Source organism: Phoca vitulina, unplaced genomic scaffold, assembly GCF_004348235.1.
Source record: "Phoca vitulina isolate PV1807 unplaced genomic scaffold, GSC_HSeal_1.0 scaffold34, whole genome shotgun sequence".
NCBI classification, from domain to species: Eukaryota; Metazoa; Chordata; class Mammalia; order Carnivora; family Phocidae; genus Phoca; species Phoca vitulina.
The window spans coordinates 697,284-717,523 of record NW_022589737.1 but is presented as its reverse complement, the minus strand read 5'-3'; the positions used below and the strand labels follow the sequence as shown (position 1 = coordinate 717,523).

Sequence of the window (20,240 nt, the reverse complement as noted above, 5' to 3'; positions counted from 1 at the left end):
TAACTCCATACACAAAAACTAGCAGTGGTAAAAAGTTCAGGTAGTTCTGAGGTGGCAAACAGCTTGTTTTATCCTTCCTCATAACTGGTTTGCAAACTGGTAGAGCAGAATGTCTGGTTTTGGTGTACTCAGTTGGCCAAGAGGAGAAGCCCTTCGGTATTTATAAAACTAAATGCAGGAAGTCAAATATACTCCAGGATGTGAGCTTATGCAAATGTCTACTGTTAATCAATCAATATTATATGAAACCTGTCTCTTGGTCAACCCAAATGACAGATATGCTTTCTCACCTGGACAGACTTTAGGTCTGGCACATTTTGAAATAGCTGAAAATGTTATGCTCTTAGCCTCACTCTAGAAGCTTTAATTCTATGTAGCCTACATGTGAACTAACTTGATAAGCTCCAACCCAAATCTTAAGTAATTTCATCTGTTACTCTTTTAGGAAGGAGAGTCTTCCCCCTGTATTCTGCTCTACCTGTTCTCTAGGGGAAGCTCGGTCCTGGGTTTTAGGTTCAACATACTGATTATACTCCAGAGGCAATTCATTGCTCATTCTCTCTGCTCTCATAAAAGATGGCAGTTGCTTGAGAAACATGTTCTAGAGGAATAAAAATAAAAAGCAAACTGTCTGACCAGGGCAACATGCTAATCATAATATTGTAGGTTTCAGTGAGAACTCCAGGGAAATGGTACCAGGTGAGGATATTCTGATACATTTTAACTTGAACAAGGATATAATACTTTTATTTTATGCTATTTATTTTTTAAGGATGTAACACTTTTAGCTCAACTCTGTAAACCTGAATTTTTAATCCTAAACCATGTACAGAGTAGTCTGACAAACTCCCCGTATGTTAAGTAATTTAGGATCTGCCACAACTTCCCACACTGTTCATGTAGGGACAGTGTGTTGGTGGTAATACTGGGGGCTTCAGCACAAGTTGTAGCATAATCTTAGTAAACTAAAATAGTTTGATTCTACAATAAGAATATGAATGTGATCTATCAACCTTCTAAATGACAGAATTGATTTGGCTGATATAGTTCATCAGACCAGGGTCTTTTGCACCTGTTTCTATACTTCATGTTACCGATTATTGAGAATATATAAAATCCAGTTACTTTATCTTCTGTTTATCTCCTTTTTATTTTGGTCTACCTGATCTCTGATGAAGGTCTGGTCCTGGAGTTTAGGAGGCAGATACTGATAACCTGCCAGAGAATAGTCTTCTCTCCCTTTCTCACTTGACATATCAGAATATGACTCCTTGAAGCGTACTTTCTAAAAGAAAACAAAAACACTAATTATAAATTGTCCAGTAGGAGTAATATGATAGTAATAATACTATAGGCTTTATTGAGAGCCTTACAGTAATTTTTTTAACTCGAGATAATGTGAAATATGGAATAAAACAGAAAGCCATACTTTCTGTCATTTCCGAAGTCTAGCTGAGGACAACCTTTGCAAGTTCCAAACTAAACCCTTAACGATTCAGTTCCTGCTGGACTCTCCCCTTTTTCTGTTCTACCTTGTCCCTGGTGGAGGTCTGATCTTGATGCCTGGGTAGAATATCCTGATGGACATCCAGAGGAAACGCCTCTCTCCCTCTTGGGCCTATCAAAATTGATGCTGGCTGCTTCAAATTTGCTTCCTAAAGAAAGAACAAACACAAAATACCAATTGTTCAGTTAAGAAAGATCAGTTAACCAATACTTTAGGCTGTGGTGAGAATTCTGGCATTAACTGAGGTCAGAGTATAACTGAACATATGAAATAGAAGAAAACACTATATTCTATTCCACATAAGCCCACTTACAACCCTATGTAATTTACTTCCTGTTGATCCCTTTCTTCTTATTTTTGGCCTAACTGATCTCTGGTGGAGGGCTGGCCTTGGAACCTGAGTAGTAAAAGATACTGTTGCACACTTGTGGGCCACTCCTTGTTCCATCTTTCAGCTGTCAAAGCAGATAATGGCTGCCAGAAATATTTTTCCTAATAAAGATTAAAAAAAAAAAGTAAATTGTCCAGTAAGGGGTAATGTGCTGCTAATACTTTAATATTTAATGAGAACCCCAGACTTTTGAGGAATTAATGAGGAAACTATTTTTTCCAACTATGACTCTCCAAATCAGCTGCAATTTAGTCCTTGCAAATCCCACTCCAAAATTTAAGTAGCTATTTCTTCTTGTTATATCTCCTTTCCACTCTATTTACCTGATCTCTGGGTAGAAAATGCTGATGCTGGTCTTTGGGTAGAAAATCCTGGTCCTGAAATTTGGATTGAATATTCTGGTCTTCAGGGAGAACATGCTGGTCTCTGGGTGGAAAATGCTGGTCCTGACATTCGGGTAGAATATCCTGGTCTCTGGGTAGAAAATCCTGGTCTTTAAGTAGAAAGTCCTGGTCCTGACATCTGGGTAGAATATTCTGGTCTTTGGGAAGAACACACTGTTCTTTGGGCAGCAAATCCTGGACTTTAGACACAATACTCCCATCATCTAGTTCAATATTCTGGGCTTCTGGCATAATACCCTGAGTTTTTATCTTAACAGCCTGGGCTTTAGGCTCAATGGCCTGGGCTTCGGGCTCAACAGCTTGGCTTTCCAGCTCAATAGCCAGAGTATTGAGTCTTGGCTCAACACTCTTGGCTTCTGGCTCAATACACTCAGCTTCTAGCTCAACACTCTGGACTCCTGTCAAATCACCCTGGGTTTCCAGCAGATCACATTGGGCTTCTGGAAGATAATCCTGGGCTTCTGGAAAAATATTCTGAAGGCCTTGAAGATCTAATTGCTTTTGCTCTTCCTCTTTCATCACAGCAAATAGTGGATTTTTGAACTGTACTTTCTAAAAGTGAACATAAACATCAAATATAGAATGCCAGGTAGTAGCAACACTCTAGATTTTCCACGAGACTCCTAAAATAATTTCAAAAAGATATGGTAGTCAGGGGCGCCTGGGTGGCTCAGTGGGTTAAGCGTCTGCCTTCAGCTCAGGTCATGATCCCAGGGTCCTGGGATCAAGCCCTGTGTCAGGCTCCCTGCTAAGTGGTGAGCTTATGTCTCCCTCTCCCTCTGCCTGCCGCTCCCCCTGCTTGTGCTCACTCACACACTCTCTCTCGCTCTCTTTCAAATAAATAAAATCTTAAAAAAAAATAAAAAATATGGTAGTCAAACAAATTACCAGAATAAAATAGGAAATTATAATCTTTGCTCGACTTAACAGAACCTAAATCTATAATCCCAAACTAGTACAACAATATGGTATCGCTAGTCCAAATCACACTTAGTTTAATTTTTATTATACTATCTCCTTTCACTCTGCTTTACCTGAACTCTGCTGAAAGGTTTGTCCCTGTCTTCAGAAAGGAGATCCTGCTGGTCTCCCCAAAACGAATTTTCTGTCCCTTTCTTATCTATCATAATAGATGAAGATTCCTCAGAGTCAGGTTCCTACAAAACAACACAATCAACAATGAAAAAAAAGTATCGATTACAGGTATAAACAATGTGATTACAATAAAATCCTGGGATTCAGCACACTATTAATATAATTTGGTAGGTCAATATAATCAAATATTATAAAAACAGGACATTACAAAAGAAGCATAAGACTATATAATGAAAATTATAAAACACTGTTGAAAGAAATTTAAAAAGATCTAAATAAATGGAAAGAGATCCCATGTTCACAGATCTCAGAAGATAGTATTAAGACATTGATAAACCCTCAGTCAACTGGTTTTCAACAAGAGTGCCAAGAAAATTCAATGGAAAAAGGATAGTTTTTCAACAAATGGTACTGGGAGAAGTGGATATCCACATGCAAAAGAACTAAGTTAAAACACTTCCTCACCACATATAAAAATTCACTCAAAATAGATTATAGACCTAAATGTAAGAACTAAAATTATAAAATTTTAGGACACATAGCAGAAAATATTGATGACTTTAGATTAAGCAATGGTTTATTAGATACTACATCAAAAGCACAAGCAACACAAGAAAAAAGAGATAAACTACACCAAAATTAAAAATTTTGTACAAATGATAGCATTAAGAAAGTGTAATGACAACCTACAGAATGGGAAAAATATCTGCAAATCATGTATCTGATAAGGGACATGTATCCAGAATATATAAAGAACACTTATAACTCAATAATAAAAAAACCAAATACCCCAATTAAAAAATGGACACCACATTTGAATAGACATTTTCTCCATAAGAGACATATAAATGGGCAATAGGCATGTGAAAAGATACTCAAGATCATAAGTCATCAGGAAAACACAAATCAAAAGTATAGTGAGATATCATTTCACATCAGTAGGATGGTTATAATCAAAAAGATGGACAATAATAAGTATTGGTGAGGATGTGGGGAAATTGGAACCTACATATATTGCTGATGGAAAACAGCTTGGCAGCTCCTCAAACTATTAAATACAGAGTTAGCCTATGACCCCAAAATTCCATTACTAAAGAAATGAATGTCCACAAAACAACATGTACATAAGTGTTTGTAGCAGTTATTCACAAAAGCCACGAAGTCCATCAACTAATGAATGGATATACCAAATGTGATAAAGCCATAAAAGGAATATTATTCAGCAATAAAAAAGGAAGTACTGATACATTCTGCAACATAATGAAAATATGCAAAGTGAAAGAAGCCAGTCACAAAGACCACATATTATATGATTCTATTTAGATGAAATGTCCAGAATAAGCAAATCTATAGAGACAGCAAGTAGTTTAGTGGTTGCTTAGGACTGGGGGTAGGGAAAGGAGTGAATGGGAAATGACAGCTAATGGGAATAGGGTTTCTTTTAGGGGTGAAGAAAGTGTTCTAAATTAGATTACATTGACAGTTGTACAAACCTGTGAATATACTAAAAACCACTGAAATGTATACTTTAAATGGGTAAACTGTGTGGTATATAAATTATATCTCAATAGAACTGTTAGGAACAAAACAATACTGGACATTAGAATCTTAACCCTCAAACCCAAACATAATTAGCTGTGGACGGCTCTAATAAGCCATTATTTTTTCCCTTTATTCTTTACATTTCCCTCCCTGATTTTCTATAAATTTCTGGTAATGCGAAGTAGTTAAAAGACCAAAGACCTTGACAGACCTTAAAGGTCAACTGTCCTCTTGTTCCTGTATTTATCTTGAGGGATGATGACTTCCTATAAAGTGCTTTCTGAAAAAAAAAAATTAATACAAATATAGATGGTCTAGAGAAAGCAATATGCTCATGATACTAAGTTGAGTTTTTGTGAAAGATCTGGAATGATTTTAACAGATGAGGGTGGTTTAATATAAATAAAGAAAAACAAGTGGTGAGTTCTACTTCAGATTTACAAACAAATCACTCACACATCAAACATGGAGTGAAATAGGCTGCTAGGAGAATATATTAACTTTATAAATGACAATTTGTCCCTATCCCAGCCAGGATCAGTTTTAGGAGGCTTATGATTTTATCTTGGTGACCTGACAATGTGCAAGCAAGTATATCTTCTATTTGTATCTCTATATCTGGAATAACAATAAGAACCAGACAGATTCTAAGGTCAGTAAAAAGTCTAACAAGGAAATGAAACCAGAGTTCAACTGGGTTATAGATTGTGTCCTTTCTGACTGGCAGATTTCCACTTCATACAACTGAGGGGGTAGAAAACTGTTCAGAATTGAGGGAAAGACCACATACTTGATATAAGAAATATAAAAAATTACACTAATTTCTTTTATCAATCTCATTTCTATGGAATAGATGTTTCCAATGTTTTAGCTGAAAAATACACATGCATTCTTTGGAAGTAGCAGTCAGTCTGAATTCATCATCATCATCATCATCATCATCATAATGAATTACATTTAAATGGCATCTCTGACATATAAAACTGGTTTATACAGGATGTTATCTCAGACTTAATTCTTCTCCCTTCTACTGAATGATGATTTCAGTCAGACCTGTAAACAAGTACTTTTTCTGGAAAAACATCAACTGAAAGGTTTGAACATGTTTCACACAATATAAAATATGAGTCTCTAGGATCTGATGACTCTTTTTTTTTTTCTGGTTTACTAGAATGTGTCCAACCACTTCCTTCTGACAGTACTCTGGAGTCAGTCTAATGTCACAAACTGGAGTTGCCAAATCCGTTAGGTATGAAAATTGTCTAAAAAAACAAGCCACTGAGAAGAATTTAGGTACAAAAGAAACTCTACCTTGAGAGTCATAACAAGACAATGCTAGAAAAAGGTAACCATACTGAATGCATCTGGGACGAAATGCCGTATGTGACACACACACCCATGCCCGCTTGTTTCTTATATTTAACTATGAATGTCTTAATTACCACTGAAGAGAGAGACATTATAGGTTAGCATTCTACAAACTGTAAACATATAAGAGACAAATGTTTTTGATGGTTGTGTTGAGATACTTAAGGAAAAAAATACAAAAAATATATATATAATCTAGGAAGCAAAACTAGGAAAGAACTAAGTAAGGGACAGAGGTGGATGATGGCCAAAAAAAAAAAGCAAAAAAGATGAAACGGTCCATTTTACTAGATGCTGCCTATCAAAACTTGAAATTAATGCCAAAATGAGTAAACACAGGAAAATACATGAGTTTGTTTTTAACATCCAAATTTGTGAACACTGAAATAAGTAGGCACAGAACAATGTCATTTTACAAGTATCGCCTTAAATATCCTTTTAAGTCACATTTAGGTTCCAATTATTCACTCTAACCTTGTATTTTGAATTAAAAGAATTTCTTTCTTTTAACAGTATCGGTTTTTTTCCTGATTAGAAAGTAAAATATGTGCATTATGGAAAATTTTTTAAATAGAGAAAACCGAGAGAAAAAAATAAAAATCACCTGTAATAACGCTAACCAGAAATAATCAGTATTAACCTCTTGGTCCATTTCTTTCCAGGCTTTTGTCTCTGCACACAGCATTCCCTCCCAATCTCTTTATTTTGCTTTATTTTTTTTATACCACTTATTGTTTGAAATTATATTCTACATTTATTTGCTTGTTTATTATTTGCTTCCCTACTAGCACAGAAGCTCCTTGAGGGATCTTTGTCTATATTTTCTCTACTCTTAAGTCCTGCTTCTAGAATAATGCCTGGCAACTATAAACATTCCATAAATGTTGGCTGAATAAAGTTTTTTTAATTGAGAATATATTGTATATAATCTTGTATCCTACTTTTTTCACTTAACTTTGCATCACACTTTCCCTTGTCTTCATATATTCTCTGAAAGCATGATAATTTTTAGAATAGCTATATGTGGATACACCATAATTTTTTAACCATTCTTTACTATTGGATATTTCAGGTTATTTCCAATTATTTTTACAGTTCTAAATAATGTTGAGATGTAAATAAATCTTTATCTGTACTTTTTAAAACAATTTATTAGAAATAAATTTACCTCTTGAGGGGGAAAGGTTTTCCTTCTACCATCTGGAAACACTGACGCATTTTTTTTATTCACAGTCTTAAAGGATGCCAGCCGGTGACGGGCCTGTTTCATGGTTTGACTAAGCTGCCAGGAAAAGGGAAAAAAGAGCAAACAAAAACAGGCTAAAGTTTTAATACCCAATTCACTAAGTGTTCCAACAGGAAAACAGGCCCCTATTATTAAAAAATGCCAGACCTAAGACAAGAGGATTACCTGCAAAGGACACTTTGGTCTGCTGATAGTATTTTTATATGATTTTCATTATTCTAAGATATTATATTTCATAACTTGATTTAAGTGCTGTTATTCAAATTTTTTTAACAACATATGCTTTGTATTAAGAATGTACACAAAAATATCAGAACCTGAAAGTTTGAATTAATAAACTTAGAAATGATTGAGCAGATACATTGCTTACCTTCCATTCATCTTCTCAATAAGGAGTTATTTCTTCAACTAGTCCTTGCATGCCTAATCACTGTTACACTCCTTGCTAGAAGACTCTATTCCTAGTCCCTCTAAAATTCTTTTTTCCTATTTACAGTAATCCCTTCTTCACCCCTAACATTTGAAGACTGTAGCTATTGTTTTTTCTCAAATCTCCCTTCTTTCAGGAAGCCTTTCTAAGTTAAGTCAGAACACAAACTCAAACATCTCAACCCATTTGTTTCAAGTACTCTAACAGCTGATAATAAGTATTAATATTAAATACACTGGCTTTGTGTTCATTCCTTATATCTACCTACTAATTTCATTAAGCACCTATTTTGATTTCTTTTTCAGAGAAGCATAGAATATTTTATTTTTCACAAATCTGCACAGAATGTTCCCTTAAAGAAAATACAGAAATTAACAAAATACCATTTTTTAGGCTAAGCCCTATATCATGTGGAAGAAAAATATATCCCTATGATACTCAGTAAAATTATGGCAAAACCAAGACCAGTTCTAACCCATCCAGCAAAAGTTTAATGATATCAATTCTCCCTTGAAGGCAAATCATGACCACGATTTACAGATATAAATAACAAACACCTTGATTTTTACTAATAGTGAGCTAGGGATAAAAGCACTCTCACTGCCAGCACAGTTTCCTTACAGTATATCACCTCTGTTTTGTCCTTGCTTTTAAAGGTCTACACCTCCAGCCACAGAAATCAGCTTGAAGCATTACTCTTTATTCTGCTAAAATGAGGACCTCTAAATTTGGTTAGCAGAGTGGCTAAAGGGGTCAAGATAGAGATAATCATATTGCAAAAAGAGATACATGTGCAGTTGAGGTTATGAAAAATACAAGAGCCACACATATGCCTGCTTTTGCTCATTACCAAGTATGGTAAATGTTATTGCCCTGCAAAATGTGACCAAGGATTCAAAATACTCGTCGTAACAGATATGAAATAAGGATACATAATGTTCATCTCCCATCAACTCCAAACCTCTATTAGAGTCACAGATTGATTTTAGTCCCTTAAGCAGGGTATTTCAACTGGTCCAGCAGCTGGAATATACATTATAGTCTTTCCATTTCTCTGTTATTACCATAACCCTTCATCAAACCTCAACCTGAAGGCCCTTTCAAGGACCAACTATGAGGACTGTAACAGGCTGAATAATGGACACCCAAAGACACCAGGTCCTAATCCCTGAAACCTGTAAATGTTACTCTATAAGGAAAAAGGGCCTTTGCAGATATTATTAAGTTAGGGATCTTGAGATGAGGAGATAATCTTGGACTATCCACATGGGCCCTAAATGCCATCCCCGGTCCTTATGAGAGAGAGGTAGAAGAAGATTTGGCTTACAGAAGAGAAGGCGATGTAAAGACGGAAGCAGGGATTGGTACAATGTAGCCACAAGCAAAGGAATGCCAGCAGACACCAAAAATTGATAGAGGCGAGGAACAAATTTTCTCCTAGAATCTGTGGAAGGGGCCCTGCTGACACCTTGATTTTGGCTCAGTGAAACTGATTTTGGACTTCCAGCCTCCAGAACTTCGAGAGAAGAAATTTGTCCTTTCAAGCCACTAAATTTGAGGTGATCGGTTACAGCAGCCAAAGGAAACTAACACAAGGGCCAAAGTGAATGTTAATATGTATTAAACAAAAATAAAGAAAATAGGGAGATGTTACAAATCAAATTATTATTAAGTGGGCATCCCAAGCTATAGGCTTGCCAGTAACCTAGATCTTCCTCAAAAAGGCAGCCTGGGCCAATGAAGATTCTTTATTTTACATAATGAACTAGGAAGTATGAAAAGTCAGAGACAGAAACTGAACTGAAAAGGTCCAAAGCTGGAGAAAAGAGGCTAAAGGAGCCTACATATGCCAAAGTTTCAGAGCTGTGATGATGAGAATATGAGGTAGTAGAAAATTAAGCAAATAAGGGAGAAGCATATGTGTAGAGACAGGGCAACCAACTCTCCCACTTTGCCTGGAACTGTCCAGGTTTAGCACTGAAGGTCTCATGTCCTCAGGCAATGGGGAAAGGTGGGTCACCCTACAAGGACCACCGAATCAATCAAGTTAGTGATTAAATATTAGTGGGAAGATCAAAGATCCTATGCTGTGTGATCAATGGAGCTAACTCAGACCTAAAAAAATTGTCCGGCCACACACTCCTTAAGGGAGTTTAGATTTGTGTGAGTTTCTGATTCTGTCTTTATTATCCCGTGCATATTCTTAAAATAAAATGAATTCTTGCAGCCAAAAAGCCTAACTCAAACACTAGTTTTTCAATGATAGATTACAGAAAACTTAACAGGTTATTTCATATTGTTTAAACCTTTCTTAATTACAAAAGTGAATTGTTATTTCCAGGGTTGAAAAAGCTGGAAAACCTGCAATATAAAGAGAGAATAAAAGTAAAGAAAACAAGATAATAAAAGATTCAGTGAGAAACAAATAAAAAGCTGAGGTATACCACGCTAAAAAATAGTAGTGAGCTTAATAGTGTATAAATAAAAAGTTATTACATGGTGAGAAACAATGATCAGTTGTTCTTCAATTCCCCACCAAAATGAAGCTATCAAGGAACACAACAGAAACTCAATCCTTAGAGATAAGTATCAGTCTTAACAAAAAGCTCAGGGATAGGCTAATTCTATTTTATGGGGACACTTGAAATTTCTTCCGGTTTTATGATTATACTTCCTAACTTTAGGTACCCAATCTTAATCTACCTTAGAACAAGTAGGTAATACCGAGTATTATAAAAGTGGAGGATGGGGTGGGGGTACAGAATAAGAGAGGTCCTAGCAAAATCACATTTGGGGTATAGTTCTGTGTTCAGTTTTGAGGGTCATATTTGAAAAGAGCACTGAAAAACTAAATAACATTCAGAAGAAATCAACCAAGATTATAATGACAGAAAGCATTAGGAATTTAAGAATCAAAAGAGAAAAATGATAGTTATAATCAAATACTTGAAGTGTCTTAGAGATGACCATGGTTTTTTATTTTCTATGGCTTAAGAGTGCAAAACTAGGCCCAAAGGGTAAAAATTATAGGGAGAAGAATTTGACTCAATATATTGAAAAAATACTTATAATTTCAAAACTTCTAAAAATGAAATAGTCTAAAAAGTAGTCAGTTGCTCAGCAGTGGCAGTGTTCTAGCAGAAACTAGATGGCCATTTATATATGAGACATTATAAAAAGAATTCCTTAGAGAAAGAAAGGTTAGACTAGATAATGTCTTTTCTTTTCCAACATTTAATTAAAAATGTAAATAAATTCAAAGACATCGGAAACTTCAAACATACAGAGAAGTAGACAGAAGCTACAATACAACCACATACACATCAACCAGTTTTAACATTATCAATTCCTGGCCAATCTTGTTTAATATATAATGCCCTACTTCACCTCACCCTTACATTATTTTGAAGTATACCTCAGATGTCAAGTCATTTCATCCTTAAGTATTTCAATATGTGACATGAATATGTAAAACCCTCCAACTCCAGGATTCTATGTTTCTATCACTCCAAGACAAGAAAATTGAAAAGTCCACTAACACTCCGAAAGTGAACTGCATTCACGATTTACTCAGCCACTTCTAGATAAACCAAGGGAGTTAGTGCTTGAACAACGTCTCACTGTCTAGTTCTTAGTGACACCTAGTGGATAAAAACTGCAACAGAAACAGTAAAATTGAAAAGCATTTATTGCCATGGTGGTGTAGGGGCAAAAGTTCATAGGCTTAAAGTAGTTTAGATCACTGAACATTCTTCAGTAGTTCATCTTCTAAGGAAAAAAAAAACAGGGTATAAAAACTTTTTGAAATTTTGTAACATTTCAGGCTTTTCATAACCTGATTTCCTCCTACCTATCTAACCTCATTTTCTGTTATTCTCCTCTGTAAACTATCAATTAGAATGGTTCCATCACTTATTCCCAAATATACCAAGCTCATTACATATTCAAGACTTTTCACTGTTCCTCCTATCTCAAAATTCTCTTGAATTTACCAATTCAATTCACTTTATCAATTCAAAATATACAGCTCAAGTCCACCTCTTCCAGGAATTCTCCCACAAATATTTCCTTGGATTTAAAAATTTTTGACATCCCATAGCACAACTCTTCATTAGATACAGCAAATGTCTCTATATTATTATCTAATAGATTGGGGTCTGTTAGCTTTATATCTCTATTTGGAAATATAAACCCATGAAGGGTCCTATTTCACATTTCACTGGTATCTCTACAGTGTTTAACAAACACAGCATATTCAAGTATCTGACCTGATGTGTTCTACTTGTGTATTACACAGACGAAGTAAAATCCTCACAGAGTGAGGCGATAGCTACAACACCACGAAAGCAACAACCATGTCTTCCTCAGTGCTCCATCCCTTATACTTTACGCAATGCCTGGCTCAATAAATATTTGCTCAACAAACTGTTCATAATCTTCAAAAGGAAAACAAAAATGATTTATAAAATGATTACTACAAATCAAGCAATGGCAAGAAAAAGTCATAGTTTGGGACAAAGAGAAAAAAATGATTTTAAGTATTTCAGTATAACATGTGCTTATAAAGCTTTTCCCTCTTGATACTAACAACCCCGTCGGATTTGTTCCATGCTTATGACCGAGCACATAAGCAGTTACAAAACTTTTATTTTCACATTATCATCATTTTCTTTTTTCTTTGAAGATTTATTTATTTATTTTAAAGAGCAAGAGAGAGAGTGAGCCTGAGTGGGGGAAGGAGAAGAGGGAGAGAATTTTCAAGGAGACTCCCGCCTGAGCCCAGAGCCCCACACGGAGCTTGATCCCACAACCAGTGAGATCATGACCTTAGCCGAAACCAACAGACGGGCACTCAACCAACTGAGCCACCCAGGCACCCCCAGACAATCATCATCTACATTTTTGCTCTCCTCTCACTCTCCCTAGAAATACATTTTAAATAAGATGAAGTATAATTCCCATAGCAGAGTTGAAGAATATGATATTGACTGGACAAAAAGCTCATGTACACTAAGGAGAGTTGAGTGCATGGTGACAAGTGATTTGAGTGTATGAACCTAACGATGGTAGTTAATTTTTAAATAACAGATACGCAAGGGGCGCCTGGGTGACTCAGTCAGTTAAGTGTCTGACTCTTGGTTTCGGCTCAGGTCACGGGAGATCGAGCTCCACATCAGGCTCCGTGCTCGGCACAGAGTCTGGTTGAGATCCTCTCTCTCTCCCCCTCTGCCCTCCCCCTATGCTCTCTCTCTCTAAAATAAATAAATAAATCTTTAATAAATAAATAACAGATATGTAAAATCAATTACTAGATATGCTACATTTTAAAATTCTGATTATGTTGAGAGTTTACTATATTATTACTTGACCTATAGATCTATTTATTACGATAATCAGATTAAAGGACAGAAAAGAGGAAAAAGAGACAAAAATAATGAATGAAATGCCCCATACATGTACTGTACCTATTTGCAACAGAGGTTAGGAATCAGTTCTGTCCATATGCTACAAACAGAATAATTTACCCATAACACAATTCCAGTATAATTGGGGGGAAAAAAAAATCTCTGCTCTTTGACCTAAAGCTCTTTCTCATAAGGTTTGACTCTTACACTTTGGCACCTTCCTTTAGATGATTCTAAACTGTCTTACCAAAAATAAATAAATTTAAAATATGTATAAAAAATAAACATCATTTCACTATTCACCACTTACAAAGGTAAAAAAAGTAAAAGTGAAGTTGAATGTGATACCTCCTAATCTCTACTTCATATCCTAGATATGTCCTATATCTAAAAAAAAAAAAAAATCATAGACATAAAATGAATATGTACTTACAGCCTGGGCTTGTTGTTGGAATAATTCGTTCTGATTCTCTCTGTCATCCATTCCATCCCCAAGCATCTGGGAAGGAGGTAACCTAGCACTTCCAATAGCAGCATTCAAGTTGCTTGGAAAAACACTTGTTCTTTTAGGAGTTAAATGTGCTGGATCTGAAGACTGCATGGCTATAGAGCCTTCTTTTTCTGCCTACACAAAGGAAGAAAGTGAGATTCTTCTAGTGAGGTTCTACTCCAAGCCATTATAATCAAATAATGTCTACAAGCAGCCCCAAAGATTTTAAATCAGGATCAGGGGTAGAAAGGGGAAAGTTTTAACAGGCAAAGAAACTAACATTTACCAGGCACCTACTATGTGCTAATAATTTACTTATCTAATTCTCATAACAACATTGTGAGACAAGTATCATAGCCCCATTTTATAGATCAAGAAACTACAGTCCACAGAGGGTAGGTAATAAACCCAAGGTCACATAGCTAGCAAGCAGCAAAGCCAAAATTCAAACCCAAAGCCAAAATTCTGACATTGTTTTATACTATTGGTGAGAGCAAAAAAAAATTCTTGTGAGTCAGAACAACACAAGAATAAAACATACAAATCTACCGCCCTCCCTAGCAATTATACAAAGCATGAAATCCAAAGAAAGTGATTCTGTAACTGTCTAATAGCTTATCTCATAACACACACTTCACATTCAATCTACTCAGGTTCACTTTTGAACTTACTGCTTCATAAGATCTCTGAAACTGTTGCTTTTTTCTCAGCCTGATTTGCTGATTTACTCGGTGTTTGACTTGTCTCTGAAAATGCTTCAGAGCTTCTTGTTTTTTTCTTAGCTGTTCCTTTAGTTCTTCTTCAATCATATATGCTGAAGTCTTGAAAGATGAAAGACAGAAAATAAACTTAAATGTCAGCAGTTTTTGCCCACTAGGGCTCTGCTGTAAGCACAAATCAGTCAAGATAAAATCCTGACAAAATAATTCAGTTCTATAATCCAGAATTCCCAGTAGAGTAAGGAAATCACAGGAGTTCAGAGCTGATAATCTAGACATAGCTGGTGAGTACCAAGAACTCAAACCAAATCACAAACTAAAAATTGGAATTTGTGAGCACTCAAATAAAATCTTAATTTTTCATTGAACTGATAACTAAAGTTGTCTTCATTAATTCTTAATGAACCAATTCAAACCTATCTTATGTCACACATTTTCTAAAATTGCTCACCACTCACTAAATATGTCCTATTATAAAATGCCTTCACACTCAGATTTATGCTCCATTTTTAACATAGCATGCTCTTCCTGTCCTCTCTATCTAGTAAGGTAAAGGCTTACTCATTCTTTAAGACCATCTAATACCCACCACCTAGGACCTTCCACAATCCCTTCTTCTTCTGAGCTCTCCTATGCTATAGTACCTCTCATTCTTATTAACATTAATTGAGAGCAACACTTCTCAAATCCCCCATTAGGTCCAAATCCAAAACATATTCTAAACAATCTAGAATATTTTATCCCATTTGAGTCCCTGATCAGTATTCACTTCTTCTGAGTGCTCTGAATAACAACCATAGTCATCATAATTAAAAGCAGTTACCATTATTAAAGATCTGCTACAAGACAAGCACTTTAACTACATTTTATCCCTGAATCCCCAACACTACCTCCAACAGAAGGTATTCTTATCTCTTATATTAAAGATGAAGAAACTGGGGCTCAGAAAGATTAATCTTTAGTAGTAGCCAAAGAGTCTATGGCTGGCAAGAGGCAGAGCTGAAGTTTCTCTGACTCCAATATGTATGCCCTATACTGTACTGTTTTTCTCTCGACTGTGTTTCTCTTTCAAAAGGAATCTTCAAATTAAATAAAATCATACTCCTATTGAGCCCTTCTTCTAACACAGTGATTCCAAATTCTAGTTCAGAAGGTGCCCAAATATTTCATAGGAGGTCATTAACTCTCAAAATCAAATGAACTTAAATTCCAATTAAAATTAAATTTTCCAAGAAATCTATCCCATATTCTATACGAGTATATACCATAGGAGTAGAGTGTACAAAACAAATATCAAAGAACAATTAGGTAAAATAATTCCAAAGGAGAGATATAGATAGTAAAGCCTGAACAACTGACCGAAATTAACTCAACTCCCAGAAGATTAAAGCCATCCTTCCTCTTTTACTTCCACTATCTGTCTGCCCCCTCTTTACCCCCATGCTGAGATTATCAAACATCTTATTGAAGTATATGACTGATTCCAAATTGTGAATCTCAACTGTAAGCCAAACATAAGAATGTGCCATATTTTAGAAACATATTTTTCTTAGCAAACACCATTGTGTAAGGCCACCAAAACCCAAGAACATTGTCCCATGTTCTGGAATGTTAGGAGATTCTCAGAGTCAAATAAATTTGAGAAATACTGGCTTAAGCAAAAATAAATACTGTTTCAATTGTACAACTAACTCCTCGTAGACTTTTTGAACCTTAAGGACTATCCAAGTGGGCAAGATAGGATGAAGTGTTTCTCACAACAACCAAAGAACATTTTTGGATAATTCACATATGATGGGACTGATATTTAGATTACACAGTAGTCTCCAAAGATGATCTCCCCTTCTCCCCACAATGAATCAAGTCTCCCAGTATTTATGCCCTTGTGTAGTCATTTCCCATACTGAATGTAGTCTGGCTCTGTATATCCAAAAAGAGGAAGAAGCATTGGCTCCATGACTTCTCCAGCAAGGTCCTAAAGCAACTTCCACCTATAGCTCTTGGAATGCTCACCCTAGGGAAACCAGCCACCATGTAAGAATTCTACCCTAAGACTACCATGCTGAAAGGAAGCCCAAGCTAGCCAAGTAGAGAGGCCGTGTGGAAAGAGAAATCTTCCAGCAAGCTCCTAGCCATTCTAGTCATCCTAGCCCAAGTGCCAGATATGTGAGTGGGAAAGCCATCTTGGACTTTACAGCCCAGCAGATGCCAGATGAAGAACCAAGAAATCCAACCAACAGCCAGAACCCAGTAAACTTGTCCCAGACATCTCCAGCCATTTTAGCTGTCCCAACTGAAGCTTCAGACACCATGTTGCAGACAAGCTATCCCCATTGTGCCCTGCTTGAAATCCTGACACACAGTATCTTTTGCTTTATGCCACTAAGATCCAGGTTTGTTACACAACAATAGATAACCAGATAAATTATAAAATAATGCAATAGCCATGAATGCTGATAGAACAGCAGTGTCTTTCGGTGCTAATTTAATTAATGGAAGGGGAGGAAGGTCTGAAGTTACGGTATTTTTAGGAATCTTGACAGCTCCTTGAAACTTTGGGGACAAAAATGATTAGGAGTTTCCCTTTAGGATAGGCATGATATTAGGTCTACCATGCTTTAGAAGTAACTATTCAGCATTTATTCTGAGCTGACAAGAGCTGCATCTGTTAAGGGTGGATTCCCCAGTCAATATATGCTAAATCGGTAAAGAGTTCTATGAGATGCTTGATCAGATTGACTTTGACTGGTACTGATCAAAATTTTTTAAATGAGGGAAAGGAGACATGTTTATATTTTTTCCAAGACTAGTATTTTCATTTAGTGTTTGGGAACATGAGATTCAATTCTCTTTCACATAGAAAAAGAAAAATTTGGTGGTTTTTAGGCATTTTGATGCTACATTACAAAGATGTCATTATTTGAGCAATGAAAAAGAGGAGTCACTAACTTAAATACCAAAATACCTTTGTACCAAATCTTACTGATTCTTCTGAGATAAATATAAGACATTTATCCCTCTTCATTCCTACTTCAACCACCCTTTCTCAAGGCTTTCCCTCTTTATTCCTTACCATTAAACAAGTCTTGATGCTATGCTTCATGGCTAAATTGTTACGATTACATCCTAATTTGTCCCCCAGGAGCCAATCTATCCCTCACTTCAAAAAAATTTTGAAGCAATTAACCTAATCAGAACACTGTTTTATTATGAAATTCATCTGTAAATATTAAACAATGAATGAAGTCAATCCCTTATCCATTTCCTGTGGTTCCCTACAGCTCCTATTTTCCACAGTTCTATCAGCCACCATCCCCCTACTAAGCTTCCCACTCCAATCAGTCTAATCTACCCTTAGAATCCTGATACACCTCGCTCACTTCCCACTCTCCCCATTCTTCTTGAGAGAATCATCCTCCTTCTCTATCTAAATTCTTCATTAAACTTGCCTGTATCACATCAACCTAAAGTCCTATCTTTCTTCTTTAAGTGTCATAGTCATAGCACTTAATCATATACTACTCAGATACTTAAAATCCTTTCTGGAAATAGGCAGAAGAGGAATAAATGAATATGTATATACATACATATTCACATACAAAAAATAAAATTAATGAATATATGATATTGCTTCGCTATTTAAGATTTACTTTAAACATGTCTCATTTCTTCTCTGAGATCAAGGACCACTCATATTTTTCATCTTATGTTCAGCATTTTGTCGATACATTCAGAAGAACCTTCCCACAATTTGTGCATTCCATTTATTAGGCACTAAGATAAAGTCGGGGGCATGATAATAAATACGATTTTTTTCCTGTGCTCTGGAAGTTCACACTCCATCAGGAAAAGTAGATATGTAAACAACTTACTACAAATATAATGTGGTAAATGCCACAATAAAATTCCAACAAATAGCTAAGAGGCACAGTTTAGTGAAAGACTATCAAAAATATTCTTACAAAACTGTCCTCCTGTGTCAATTAGCACATGAGTTATTAGGTAAACAGGCACACATGTAAACTTTGCAAAAGTTTCCCTTCATCTGAAATGCTGTTCCCTACGATCTGTACTTACAACATTTCCATTTTTTAAGGACGAACAGACTACATTTCCACATCCATTCTTTGAGTATTTCCTTAAGACTTACTATATGACAGGACAGGAATGAACAAAAAATAAAGTTCCCTGTCCTCATGAAATTTATAGTTAAACTTTCTCAGAATCCCAGTCAGAATTAATCTGTTCTTTCCTTATTCTGTGTCTGAATCTTACTGAGTCTCTACTACACTCTTATTAACTTCAAGCAATCAATTAATGCTTCATTAAGTGTAGCAACTGTCACCCCTACTATGTTGTAGGGTGTCTGCAAGATATAGACAGTGCGTATGTCTTGTGCATAGCAAGCGATCAAGAGTTTGTGAAATAAACAGTTTTGGCAAATAGGTGTTTGTTCTACAACCCTAATTCAAGAACGTACCTATTTATAACAGAAAAGAAAGGACATCCCCAGAAAGGACTGTTCATCTTTATCTAAGCACCAGGGATTACAGAAGGCTAATATGGGGGGAGGGGGAGAGAAAGAAAGAAAAAAGAAAAATGGGGGAGGAACCCCACTACATTTGCATCAAACTGACACTCACATATGCTGGGACTTCCGAACTATCTGGCGAGGCAGGTTCCACCCATGCCCCAACTGGCATTATAGCCTGGTTCCTCTCAGCCAGCACTGCCAACACGTCCTTGCTCTTCAGGGGGTTTAAAGCCAGAGGCACCCTTGTGGTATTTCGAGGCTTCTTGAGGGGGGCCATACTTCCTGGCATCTGTGACTCCTGGGCAGGAGAAAAGAGAAGCTTAACATCTTCAAACGACTGCGCTAAAAGCTCAACCTCCTAAGCCATGAGCACAGGCTCCAGAAAGGGAGAGAAGCCTTGCAGGAGGCAGTAGCCTGACAGGCAGTCGAAGAACGAGAATGCTGGAGGAGGAAGGAGAGAGGAAAGAAGGGGAGAGAAATGGGAAGAAATAAAAAGGAAAAGTATAAAGACTGCCTTCTGGAAAGAATGGGGATGAGAGGGGGAGAAAAAGGGATCTACTGAGAGAACGAAGACGGTGCCCACCGGTGGCACCGCGAGGAAAGGAACGACCGCAGCAGCCAGAAGGAAAGGGGCCTGGTAGGGTGGGGTGGGAACCCGAGCCAGAGGCAGAGTCCAAATAACCGGTATCCGGTTATGGGGGAAAGCACTGAACGCCGAGGAGTCCCGGGCCAGACAAAAGCCTGTTTCTGAGGCCTCAGGGGTCCCACTCCTGCTAAGATAGCACCGACCCAGTACCGGTGAGCGGCTCGCCACAGACTCAAACTATTCCGGATACTAAGGGAACCGCTTCCAGTAAACCGCCACTTTGGGGAGGGCCGCCCGACCCCGCCCCGCCCCGCCCCGCCCCGCCCCGCCCTTCGGGGGCCTTGTAGCCACCCCTTCCGGTCTTGCGTCCCCTCCCCGGGGCTGGGCAAGCGTGAGGGGCGGGACTTCGGGCTCCGCAAAAACGTCACTTCCGCTTCGTTCTAGCTGAGGGGGCGGGACTTGTGAAGGCCCGAGAAACTGGGCGGGACGAGTGGGTTCGCGCGGCTGCTGGGTAACGCGCCGG

General features: G+C 37.0%; 1 protein-coding gene across 1 annotated transcript in view; it reads right to left on the bottom strand.

Annotated features, from left to right (window-relative positions):
• CCDC15 (coiled-coil domain containing 15) overlaps nt 1–19,995 on the bottom strand; it is a 30,313-nt gene extending 10,318 nt beyond the window's left edge. The window contains exons 1-10 of the mRNA XM_032426244.1: nt 19,921–19,995; nt 19,241–19,429; nt 14,550–14,699; nt 13,822–14,013; nt 7,476–7,589; nt 5,151–5,219; nt 3,337–3,459; nt 2,222–2,854; nt 1,533–1,655; nt 1,163–1,285 (exon numbers count right to left, since the gene is read on the bottom strand). Coding sequence (XP_032282135.1) covers nt 1,163–1,285; nt 1,533–1,655; nt 2,222–2,854; nt 3,337–3,459; nt 5,151–5,219; nt 7,476–7,589; nt 13,822–14,013; nt 14,550–14,699; nt 19,241–19,420 — 1,707 coding nt within the window. The 5' untranslated portion in view covers nt 19,421–19,429; nt 19,921–19,995. The remainder of the gene's footprint in view (nt 1–1,162; nt 1,286–1,532; nt 1,656–2,221; nt 2,855–3,336; nt 3,460–5,150; nt 5,220–7,475; nt 7,590–13,821; nt 14,014–14,549; nt 14,700–19,240; nt 19,430–19,920) is intronic.
• Nucleotides 19,996–20,240: the final 245 nt, after the last annotated feature.